This window comes from Musca vetustissima, unplaced genomic scaffold, assembly GCF_032173495.1.
Source record: "Musca vetustissima isolate MV318-11 ecotype Yass unplaced genomic scaffold, APGP_CSIRO_Mvet_v1 utg57102, whole genome shotgun sequence".
Classification (NCBI taxonomy): domain Eukaryota; kingdom Metazoa; phylum Arthropoda; class Insecta; order Diptera; family Muscidae; genus Musca; species Musca vetustissima.
This window is the reverse complement of record NW_026881122.1, coordinates 70,792-84,247: the sequence shown is the minus strand read 5'-3', so window position 1 is coordinate 84,247 and position 13,456 is coordinate 70,792. Positions and strand designations below refer to the sequence as shown.

At 31.6% G+C, this 13,456-nt stretch overlaps 1 protein-coding gene across 1 annotated transcript in view; it reads left to right on the top strand.

The window, feature by feature from the left end:
* The window catches only part of LOC133327171 (uncharacterized), a gene marked incomplete at its 5' end in the record, with an annotated part of 35,087 nt that extends 21,915 nt beyond the window's left edge, over positions 1-13,172 (top strand). Inside the window, 5 exons of the mRNA XM_061535737.1 lie at positions 1,371-1,680; positions 1,752-1,908; positions 3,677-3,784; positions 8,064-8,333; positions 13,017-13,172. Coding sequence (XP_061391721.1) covers positions 1,371-1,680; positions 1,752-1,908; positions 3,677-3,784; positions 8,064-8,333; positions 13,017-13,172 — 1,001 coding nt within the window. The remainder of the gene's footprint in view (positions 1-1,370; positions 1,681-1,751; positions 1,909-3,676; positions 3,785-8,063; positions 8,334-13,016) is intronic.
* Positions 13,173-13,456: the final 284 nt, after the last annotated feature.

Here is a 13,456-nt window from a genome sequence, read left to right as displayed (position 1 = left end):
TTCCAGATCCTCAACACGCTGTGTGTATCGGAAGAAATCCCGGTGGTCTTGTGTATATCGAGATGCTTGAATCTGGTGCTGCTAACTACCATGTTTTTTTGCATCCTCGATGTCAATCAACCTCATTCCGTTGTCGGATATTTCTTCATAATGGCCGGATTTTCCATTTCCCTTCCGATTTTTGCATTGAAATCTTCTAGCAGATTTTTAATGTCATGACCAGGGCAGCTTGGGCTTTACCATATTAAAGCCAGAGCCTTTGATTGGTATCTATCATTCCCTACGTCACCCTCTACAATGTCTATCCTTTATATTTCTGACCAAATCCCCAGCATTAGTTGTAGACTTTTTCATGCACTCTCACCTGTTTAATTAAATCAAAAGAAAAAGATAATAAATATTACGATGCTGTTAAGTATGCAATTATTCATATGTATGTCTGAACATATTATTACTATTATTTTTTGTGACATGCATGCAAATAGTTTATTTATAATAACACATAATACAGTTATATAAATTGACAAATATTATGGAACGGTCTAAGCTACTGTTAACTGAAAAAAAAACTGATAAAATTCCATAAACATATAATCTATTAAGAAATGTCCCTTTTGTGGGTACCAATTTTAGGTATTCTGAAGTCCAATTCAGTCGATGTTTATGCTTCATATTTTACATATTAGTACAAATTCCAGAATCCTTCTCCTTACATCTGTCCCTTTGTGGGTACCAATTTTAGGTATTCTGAAGTCCAATTCAGTCGATGTTTATGCTTCATATTTTACATATTAGTACAAATTCCAGAATCCTTCTCCTTACATCTATCCTACATACCAAGAGGAATTCACATAGAAAAGGACAAGATTAAAGATTATTTAGTACATTTTTATAACGATTGTTATACGGATTTCTAAAAATCGGAATGTTTAGTACTGTTTAGTACTTTTCGTATTATTATTTGTACATTTTATTATATTACTCGTTTCTATAAAGGAAACATATATGAGGTCCTTCCGAGTAAAAAGGTATACACAATTTGGGATTCCCGGGCAACTTGTCGGAACTCAACAACTACCCAACCCCTCATACCTGATTCGAAGTATTTGAAGTTTTTCATGCTGGATTTCCCCTTTGTTGTATTATTTAGGAGAACCAACACCACCCTCAATAAGTCCATAATATCTGTTAAATCTCCATTAAAGTTTGTATAAAAACACTTTGTCATAAACTTTACTTTTCTTATATTTTAACACTTTTTGTTTTTCTGTAACATATCTTTATTTCTTTCACTAAAAATCTATTTGAAAAAGAAAAAACAAATTATTTAATTGTAAATGTTATTTCCTCTTTTAAAAAAATTATTACAGGCGCCGGCGATGATGAATGTGAGGGTACCAAAAACGAAGACAATACCCAAATCTTTGTCATGAACAATTACTTCGGCATTGGTCTGGATGCCGATCTCTGTCTGGACTTTCACAATGCCCGTATGGAGAATCCCTTCAAATTTAATTCTCGTCTACACAATAAGGGCGTCTATGTGAAGATGGGTCTACGCAAAATGATGGGCGGACGCAAATGTACAAAGGATTTGCAAAAGGAATTGCATTTGGAGGTTGATGGCAAGGTAGTTGAGCTGCCACCATGTGAGGGTATTATTATATTGAATATATTAAGGTGGGTCGATAATACAATTTTCAAATTTTTTGAATTAAAAAAAAAAATAATATTTTAAATTTGCATTGCAGTTGGGGCAGTGGTGCCAATCCCTGGGGTCCCGATAAGGATGATCGTTTCTCAACACCAAATCACTATGATGGCCTATTGGAAATTGTTGGCGTCACGGGTGTTGTGCATTTGGGACAAATCCAGTCGGGTATACGCTATGCAAATCGCATTGCCCAGGTGAGTAAAGGATATTGGATTTACAAATTTTGATTCCTGTAGGGAAGGTTTAAAAAATATACTAGTAAGGAAAGAAGTAAAGTCGGACGGGGCCGACTATATGATACCATTCACCACTTTGGGTATATTCAATAGATGAATCCTAACAGATGGATCCATAAACATGTCATTCTGCAAGATATACTAAATTTTTTCATTTGTTCAGATATAGAGTTGCTTCTTACAATGGGACAAAATTATTGGTCTGTTCCCGTACTGCAAGAATCTACTAGATTTTACTATTTTCTTCGATATCATAAAGGAAAAAAGTGTTATCGGAGTAGTACGGGAACAGACCATATGTAAATCAATTTAAAGCAAATATCAATCGGACACCCGTTGATCATTCATCACATCATTCTAGACTTAATTCAGTACCCCATGCAAAATTTCGTGCAAATCGAAAGGTATAGAGGGACTTTGGTGCAGCATTTACAAAAAAACGGACGAAAATGTATATGGGAGCTATATCTAAATCTAGACCAATTTTCAGTAAACTTAACACCCATCATTTCAGACCTAATTCATTACGCTGTGTCAAATTTCGTGCAAATCCGAAGATATATAGGGCCTTTGGTGCACCATTTACATAAAATCGGAAAAAACTATATATGGGAGGTATATCTACATCTGGACCGATTTTCAGGAAACTTAACACACATCATTCCAGACCTAATTCATTATGCTGTGCCAAATTTCGTGCAAATCGAAATATATATAGGGCCTTTGGTGCACCATTTACATAAAATCGGACGAAAATATATATGGGAGCTATATCTGAATCTGAACCGATTTTCAATAGGTTTCGTCCATAGGCCAAATAAATGAGCTGTGCCAAATTTCATCCAAATCGGATCATAAATGCGACCTGTACTTTATTAACAAAAATATATATGGGAGCTATATCTAAATCTGAACCGATTTTTCCCAAATTCAATAGGGTTCGTCCTTGGGCCAAATAAGTGACCTATGCCAAATTTCATCCAATTCGGATTATAAATGCGACCTGTACTTTGTTTACAATTTAACATCGACAGACAGACGGACGGACGGACAGACATGCTTAAATCGACTCAGAAAGTGATTCTATGCATATCCCCAAAAGGAACCATGGGTCTATCTCGATTCCTTTTGACTGTTACAAACACATGCACAATGACATAATACCCTGTACCACAGTGTGGTGAAGAGTATAAAAATGAATGAATTCTGTCTTCGGGTTTGGTAAAAGTTGTACGATGTGAAAAGTAGGTCATAATTGAGGTCTAATGAAAGAATTACGATGTGCAAAGCTTGTACTCAATTCAAATGATATAGGATTTACAGATTTCCATAATGTTGACACTTTGTGGGTCAGAAGGAGTGGACTGATAGATTCCATCTTCATTTTGTGGTGGATAATTCCCAACTTCTAACTAAATCTACGTGTGGATGAAATCGGTTATACTCTTCGAGAGTGATCGTGCGCACCAGCCAGCTAGACAGATGGGCGGATGAACCTTTGCAAATCGACTCCAAATTGTCTGAAATGGATTTGGTTCAAAGAAACTTGGATTCTAAAACCAAAAATTGATGAGACATTTTTTTATAATAACAAAGAATATACACCCTCAGAACTCATAAGGCTGGAGCTATAAAAAGTTCGGACTGGCCGAACGACATGTTTACCCAGAATGTTTAAATATTTCATCTTATTTTAAATAAATGTTTTTCTTTTTTTCCTTCTTAGGGTGGCCACATAAAAATGCATTTATATTCAGATTTACCCGTGCAAGTTGATGGTGAACCATGGGTACAATGTTCCGGTGATATTGTGGTTTTAAAATCTGCTCTAAGGGTAAGTGTTCACTACAATTTCCAATTAAAGCTGTTACCTTTTTCGAGAAAAAATATAGTTTACTTAACTCGAACTCCTTTTCAATTTCAAATTTTATTTTGAGTTTATATTTCTGCATGTTTCTTTGCGAAAGCATGTTGTTTTTGCCCCCAAAAATCAAGAAGCAAAGTACAAATAAATTTATTAGATTGGAGCCTTTTTTAAGTAGACTTTTTTAAGCTTTGTTATTATTATTTTTGTTACTAAGTTTATTTTGTTAAAGCCGTCAACAAATTGTTAAATATTTTAGTTCACTTATTAGTTATAACACTTTGCCTTTTAAAGCCTACAATTTTATTTTGGTTACATTGCTTTTCGTTTGAAATACTTTGTATTTATTTACTTTTTATTTAATTATTTATAATTAGTTCGTTCCTCTTTTTTGTTTATTAATCATACAAAAAGTGAAAACATAAACATTTTCAAAATAAACAAATCAAATCTATTCGCAAATACAATGAAAAACTTCAGTATCAACAAAAACAATATTAAACAAAATGCCAAAAACAAAAATCCCAAAAATATATATGCAAATACATTGATGTATAATTGATGTATGTTTTTTTTTAATTGCCAAGATGTAATTTAATGTTATGTATATTTTGAAACTTCCCTTTTAAATTGAAAACAAAAAAAGAAGAAAAACAAACAAAAATTTGAATCAAAATCAAACGAATTTAACTAGACACTATGCTGCACTCTCAGACTAATGAACATGATTTTTTTAAGAAAAATGTTTAAAGACTCACAGATCTCAATTTTTCATAGACTAGCTTAATGTCATGCTAGCCTATGAAAAATTCATATATCTTAGTCTTTAAACATTTTTATGAAAATAGTTTAAAACACCATAAGACCTGCTATTTTTAAGTAGAATTTTTATAAGAGCAATAAATTTAATCAGATCTACAAGTGAGAATTGTTTAAGAATATTGAAAAAATACCACAACCACCAATTTGGACTATTTAAGAATATGTTTAAGGGCAGTATAAGATATAAACCTGAATATTTTCAATAATATATTTTTTAAAGAACCATTCGATCAATAAGTGTGAATTTTTAAAAGTATTTTTGGAAGGACTATCGATGATATAAAGATTTGGATTTTTTAAAGAATATCTTTTTAAATTACTAACAGACCAAAAAGCATAGGTCTTTTAGAATATTAGTTCTTGGTCTACCTGAGGACTTAGCATAGATTTTTTTAAGAATATTTTTCCAGTACTAAATTAAAATCTGTGCTAAAAGCTTGGATTTTAAGTTTAATTTTTCAAGAATTAATCGTTGATTTATAAAGAATATTTTTTTCAAAGAAAATCGTGGATATTTGAAGAATAATTTTCAAATGCGAACTGTGCTTGAATATCGATATTTTTAGAATACCTTTTTGAAGGAAAATCTGATCTCAGTGATAAATATCTTTCCAAAAATTGTAATTCCCAAACTCCGGATTCTTGGTGTATAAAAACTTATTATACCCTACACAACTATGTTGTCAGGGTATTATAGCTTTGTGCAGTCCCAAAAGTTTGTAATTTAAATATATATATATAGTTTTAATACCCTATACAATAGTTTGTAACACCGCGAAATATAAGTCCTAAACCCACGTTCGTCATATCTCGACTGAGTTGATCAGGCCAAAATTATGGACCAATGTCGCTCGTGAGGCCGCAATTATGGGCCAAACATACGAATTTTTACATGGAGAAGGGAATCAGGCCAAAAAATAAGCATGTTTGTTTTGATAAATATCGGTCAATATTTAGCGGGTCAAATGGACCCTGACTTTTGTGTGAACAATTATATATTTACTCCTTAAAGACATAGACCCGAGAAGTTGATAGTATATCCAAGAGGAGTGGTTGACCTTTAAGTTGATACCAATTATATTATCGTATGTACTAGGATGTGGGAGTTACACATAAATATTCATATATTATTTAGTAACCAATTACCACACTACAGGGCTTTTTAATTTTCCATGAGAATCCTGGTATGGACAAGGACAACGCCTATAATTTTCGGCGATTATCAGATAATAATATTGGGGTGAAGAGGACCGAAAACTTTTTTTGTGTTTTTTTTTTTCGAGTCGATCTATAGACTACAATTGAAAGCCAAACATCACAACACAACCCACGGTGGGGGAATCTGGACAAGTAATTAGAAGGGTTGTACTGAATATTAGTAATATTTGTTGACCTCTAGTCGGTCAAGAGGGTGTAAATATCGCGAAATATTGCCCAAGCTCAGAATGTAGTACCACAGAAATTTAAATTTTCGTGGAAGTTGTGTAGGATATCATATTGTCTGCCCCGTGCTTCTATACTGCTCCGCTGCCCGGTTTTTTTAATAGCTTGATAAAAAGGTCTCGAATTTAGAGTGCATATCGCATGGCGGAGCGTATAAATATATCGGTCCGGTCGAACTAACAACGTTTTTGTTATAAACTCAAACATTGTATGAAGGGTATATTAATTGGGTAGTAGGAAATCTATCAATATCGGTACACATTTATGTCTCAAGTGATCGGCAAATTTTTCTCATCGAAATTATTGTATTTATGCTTCTTGCATAGTGAAAAACAACTCGGCAGAAAATGTTCAATATTAGGCCATATTTTGGTGTAGTCCCCAACATAGCGAAGTGGCTGTAATGTGGAATTCCGGGATCTTGGAGGGTGACATAATCTTGCCTCATAACATCCTTACAATGTAACGGCTTAAATTTCGGTGTGAATTTTGTAGACCAGTTTTCCAAATTGAGTGTCTGTGAGATTTGGAAGTTTATTTTTCCATAGTCCCCGTATAAAAGTCCAGTGAATGCAGACCCCATGGTCGAACTTTTTATACCCTCCACATAAAGTACAAATATTCTTGATCAGAATAAAATTCTGTATTGACTTACCCGTGACCCATTGAAATCAAGATAGAGTTCGCAATATTTAAGATAGAGCTCTGCAATTTTGTACAAACATTGCTAAGGCTTTTAGGATGTTTGGGATGGGATATATTGGATCATTCTCATTGGATAGAAAATTTTCATACTAAAAATTATCAATATTGTTCCACTTTTTAGGGTAGCTCTCATATAAAATTATTTGGTATATGTATATCAATATTTTGGTATTGAAACAGCAATGTGTTAATACTATATCTAAAAGTTTATTTAGAATGGATTTGTTAGTACAAAAAAAGGCCTAAGACTAAGATTAATAGTAAAAATTTAAATAAATCGCTTTTGGAAACATAAATTTAGTGTAAAAAAAAAATCATTTTGGGGTCCCTCTCTGGCGTCTCTGATCTGAGGCATAACTTTTTGGAAAAATCTGAGCTAAAATATTGGGGACACACCCTAACATGGTTTGTGGTTCAAAAATCAAATTTCATAAGTCCGCCATTTGGTTAATTTTTCTGCGGATTTAATAAACCTAATTTATACCAGAGCCAGACATGTACTCATTCGAAATACGTTGGAGTTTTTGTAATTGATGTTGCAGTGATCGGAAATCATGCTCGCCGTCGAGTGAAAGAACTTTTATTTAATTACAAAAAACAACTACAAAATAACAATTTAACAATTTATTTTCTTTTCCATTAACAGCCTGTTTTTGTAAAATTCCAAACGAACGAATTCGAGTGACTTACGACCAAACTCCTTGGTTTTGAAAAATATGTCATTTATTTTTTTTTTGATTCAGAAAACATTTATAAACATAAATAAAGGTTTGGCCGTAAGTCACTCGAATTCGTTCGTTTGGAATTTTACAAAAACAGGCTGTAAGTCTTCAAATATATGCAAAGTAACAAGTCTTCAACATGGTGCAGCTCACGAATGGGTGGGGTTCTTTTTAACTAAATCTTAGAAAGAAAGTTTTCTGAATAATAAACCAAAAAATTATAAAAAATATATTATTGCAGCAATATTGTGTCTAGTTATATTCTATGATTATTTTTCTAAAAAATCCCTAAAAATAAAAAAAACAAATTAGATATTCTTACAGAACATTTGTATTACAGAATGCAATTACATATTTTAAAGAGGTGTTATACGTTTTAATTGTAATTCAAAATTATATTGTCGTGATTGGATTAGGTACAGAGCACTATTTCACTATTATTCCCCCTCCAAAAAAACGAAAGAAAATTCCTGTTTGAAACAAAACAAAAAATAAATCAATAATTTCTCAGGCTAATTCAATAAATATAAATATAATTCTTCATCATACAAATCTAGGCTTGGATGTTACGCAAAGTTAAGAGTAAACGGCGTCTAACCGAGCCCCATATTTCACCGGCTGTGCTCAGTTTGTCGTCGACAGCTGCAGCTACATCATCGTCACAGACGGCATTGCAAATTGTGGCTCAGGTTACGGGTCAGCAGCCACAACAATTTTCGGAAATGACCAATTCGGCAGCTGCTCTGGCCATAGTGGGAAATACCAATGAAAAGGAAAATAAAGACAAGGATAAGGAACAGCAGCAACAGGAGCAACAAAAACAACAAGCACAACAACAGCAGCAGCAACAGTCACAACAACAACAGACACCCAATAGCAATACATAGAGGTCGCGTCCGTCCGGTCTATGTTTTCTTTTCTCGTGTTTTTTATAAAAAAAAATATTCAAAAAATCGCGAAAAATATAGAAAAAAAATTCCTAAGAGAAAATAAAATAATATATAAATAACTATAATTCAAAAATAATAATCTTGGTCTTACATAAAAGTTACAACAAACCTAACCAACAACAACAAATAAAACACCAATAAAAGTATTTAAATAAAACAAAATAATTAACCATATTGCAAGGCAATTTGAAAAATTCCAAATAACAAAATAGAAGAACTACAATAAACTGTAAAAAAATTAAATAAATTCCCATTTTTTGAAATAAAATAAATTAAGCATTTATTAAAGTTAAAAAAAAAAAAACAAAGCCAATTAATTGAAAATTGTTAGTTGGAATGTAAATGAAAGTGTGTTTTCTGAAAAAAAATACAAATCTATATGAAATTGAATAGGAAAAAGAATGTTTGTCAAATTAACGGGACTATATGAGAGATTTTTAATATTAATTATTTTTTTCAATTCGAAATTAGTTTGGAAATCAGTGTATCCTAAATTAGATAAAAAATTAATTCACCACCCAAAACTTCCATCATTTTTTGTTTATTTTTTTCTCTTATAATTTATTTAATTTAAATTATTTTTTTATTATTATATATTTTATTTTGCTATATTCAAGTAATTTAGTATTAGAAACGTTTAATTTAAATCATATGGTTTCTATAATTATTTAAAAAATAACAATAATTACTAATTAATTTTTTAAAAAAATAAATTGTAGTCATATTTCAAATTCGCCTTTTCTATTTGTCTAAGATCTTGTTTCGAAAATGTTCATAATTTTTATGAAATTCCAAATGCTCTGTATGTCAGTTGTTTTTTAAGCCTTATTATAAAAATCTGTTTTTGGACCTTTTCATAAATATATTTTCCCATGCGTAAAAACAAGTTATTCCAAAACGATGGAATGTGAAGAATTATCAGTTTAAATAAATTCTGTCCGACTTATTTAAAAATTTAAAACCTCTAAAAGAAATCATCACAAACGTTAAGGTTTTCTTCAGTACAGTCCTAGAAGAAAATAAATCCATTAGAGTTCGCTTCAGTAGTTTGTCTCCACAAGAGAACTAGGTCATTAATTTCTTTCCATAGCTCCTTTTGGTTCGATATTTCAATGGTACACTCCATGATTGGAAAAATTTAGATGAACGATTGCAACCAAATGAATTTGGCGAACAAAAAAGTCGGACCTAGTTACAACACATCCTGTTTCTGACTAGTTCCTTTGAATTATTTCATTGCGAAACGGAATCCTACTGAATTTTAGAACTATGTCGTTTCGGAACGAAATAGTTCAGAAGAACTATTTCGAACCAGAAATTAGGCTCGACTTTTTATTCACCTTGTTCATTTGGGGTTATTTCGAAATATATTATTTACATTTTCAAATTCATTATAAAACAACATCCTTATTCCAATCGATCAAAATTCAACAGGGAAATAGAGATTTTATTTATATTCACGACCCAACTGCAAGTCTTTCTAAAGTTGAGCAACCTAGTTCACAAGAGTTGGGTCTTTCCGTAAAGAACTAGTTTTAAGAAACTATTTCGCAGAAGGAAAGACCGGAACTAGGTCCGATTCTTTCGTTTATTTAGTTTGTTTACATACCTGCTTTTCTGCTTTAGAATCCTTTTGATTCAACTGTTCATATTGATCTTCTCGTTAATGTTTTACAGAACGATTGAACTAAATGGAACTATGAGACATTCACAGTTCCTTAGTTCTCTATAGTTCACATAGTGTAGCATATCGATCTTTCTCGTTTCTTTTCGTAAAAGAAAGTCGCAAAAGAAACGACTGGAACTAGGTTCGATTCTTTCGTTCAATTAGTTTCATTTGATTCAGTCATTCCTGTTTGCCTTTACATCCTTTTGATTCAACCGTTTATATAGATATTTTCGTTAATGATTGGCAGAACGATTGAACTAAATGCAACTATGAGACATTCAGTTCTTTAGTTCATTATAGTTCAGGGAGTGAAGCGTATCGATCATACTCGTTTCTTTTCTTGAAAGAAACTAGTTCCTAAATTTAATTCCTACGCATCATATAGTTCCGACTCCTGGATAGATCATTTCAATCTCTCTCTTTTAATGTTTATTTTTATTCTCATATGGTCTGTTCCTGTACATAAAAGATACTGCAAGAATCAAATTGACTAATTTATGTAACAATGTGATAACATTTGAATAATAAACAAGAAAGAACGAATCTCGTTTTTTAGACCAACGAGGGAACTATGTGAATTATTGAGTTGGAGCTAGAGCTAGTTTCAATCGTTCCTTTTTCAGAACAGTTACTGCAAGAATCAAATTGACTAATTTATGTAACAATGTGATAACATTTGAATAATAAACAAGAAAGAACGAATCTCGTTTTTTAGACCAACGAGGGAACTATGTGAATTATTGAGTTGGAGCTAGAGCTAGTTTCAATCCTTCCTTTCTCAGAACAGTTCCAAATGAACTAGTGCGTTCAGGGACTAATTTATTTAACAATGTGAAATCTGAATTAATGAGCTGGAGCTAGAACTAATTTTGATCGTTCTTTTCTCGGAACAGTACCAAATGAACTAGTGCATTCAGGCACGATAATTTGTAAATTAGGTATTTTTTGGTTTAGGTTTTAAATGTCGATTTCAGATTCTATTAGATGATTATATTATGTGTAGGCCCACTTAGCCTTGAGAGTTTCGTGTAATTTATTATTTTAAACATGCGGATTGTTAGAAGAATCATACACGACTTTGTATTTATTGTGAGCCATCCGAAGACTAACCGAAATGTAGCTTTTTTATTCACGAACCAATTGCACTTCTCTCTAGAGTTTGACAATATAATGCACGGAGGGTATCGATCTTCCTCGTACATTTTCTAGAAGAAATTAGTTCTTTAACAGAACTTAAGCTAGTCGTTTTCTCGGAATAGTTCCAATAAACTAGCGTTGTTAAGCGAGATCTTAACAGAATGCAATTTTGCCAAGCCCATAGCCGTGATTCACTCGTAAAATTGTGTCTTTATGCGGTCGTTTTCTCGGAATAGTTCCAATGAACTAGTTCAAACTCATGCGTTGTTAAGCGAGATCTTAACAGATCGCAATTTTGCTAAGCCCATAGCCGTGATTCACTCGTAAAATTGTGTCTTTATGTGTCCGAAGACGAACTGGTGATCGATTTTCGATTTTGTTTAATCAAAAATTGTAGTTCAATGCCAATTCACGGATACGAACATATGAACTAGGTGTAATTCAGTTCCTGCATGGATCGAAAAATGCTAATATATCCTGGAACGAGAGGAGATAATTAAGAAAAAATCCACTCGATTTCAAATGTCAATTCAAATATTGTTTTTAAATATTGTGGATTTGACATTTTAAGAGCCGGAAGCGGCATTTGAACGTTTGGACTTTGCATATCTAGTTAGAAATTTTTGGTATCTGCCTTATTTTTTCTTGAGTCGTTTCATACGGTGGATTCTGAGTTAGTCTCACTCTCTACAGGTATTTTCAATTGTGGTACTCTCAGAAAAATTTAAATAATTTTTTTCAATTTACATCGCCAAGTTTTAAGGCATCGAACGTTTAAGAGTCCATGGATTTAGATCGTGAAACATGAACTCGATTATCAAAATAGAACTAAAGAACTGAACGAGATGAAAAAACTCAATATTTCAACCAGTTCAGTGTTGACCTACTAACTATATTATATTCGTCTAAAATAAAGGAAAATAAAAATGTAACATTTATAATAATACAAATGTATTATTCACTAAATGAATAAACGAACTAGTTCCGTCAAATGATTTTAATTTAAAAGTAAACTGTTCCAAATGAACTTGAGTATACATTTTTTGAACTAGACGTTCTCAAATTTTAAAGATAATATTTTAAATTTCAAATTGAGTTTGTTAATTTAATTTTTTTTAAAACTTATAATTATAATATTGATTATATTATTCATTAAAGAAACATTAAATGTTTCTATTTGTAGTGCTCAAAGCAAAATATCAACAGCACCTCTAACTAGTATTTGCTTCATTAGATACAATTCTAACTTCTTCATCAAAAATGATATTTTAAATACTAATACTAACTGAAGATAATATGCCTTTTGCTTATTTAAGTTTAGTTTAATTATTTCGTAAATTTTATTTAGTTTCGTTTATTGCAAAATTTTAGATTTTTAATATTTGTTTCTTTAATTAAAGCTTTAAACTAACTTTTGATTTCTTTTACAAACGTTTTAAAAAAATAATGGCGAATTTTTGCACCCAATTAATTTGTTTTCTTAAATTAATTAATAATTTATTTCAAATATCTAAAGAAATAAATATTAAAATTAATTTATTACAATCCGCAATTTGATAGAAAATTAAAAACATACAAATATTTTCTTTTTCTCTTTCTTTTACAAAAAAATATTTCCCAATCCAAAAAAAATCTAAACAAAAAATTAAAATGACAAATTGAAAATAATTAAAAATGTAAATGTGTGGGCCGGACGTTAAACCCCTACAAAAATATTTAATTATTTAAATTATTACAAAAAAATACAAACATAGGCGACCATGTTGAAAAAAGTCAAAAATAAAATGAAACGTCGCAACACAGAACCATCAATGGCCCTGGCTGGCCAACAGATGTCGCTGGCGCTACCACCCACAACCGCCGAGGGAGATTCGGAAAGTGAAATTGCCAGCAATAATACCGATTTCTGAATATGGTACAGCGAGCGTTTGATTTAAAATGTTAATAAATTTTATTAAAAAACCACAACAACAAAACAAATACATCCCCCTCGTCAAGTGAAATTTAAAACCATAACAACAGTAAGAAGAAGAAGAAGATGAGCATTTGGAGAAGCAACAGAGTACATAACATACCATCATTATTAAATACGCCAGCAACACCATCTTTAAATTTTGCGACTTAACCAGAAATCCGGAAAATATCATCCTTAGGTTTTATTTGGATTTTAATAAAAATTATTTTTTTCCATTAA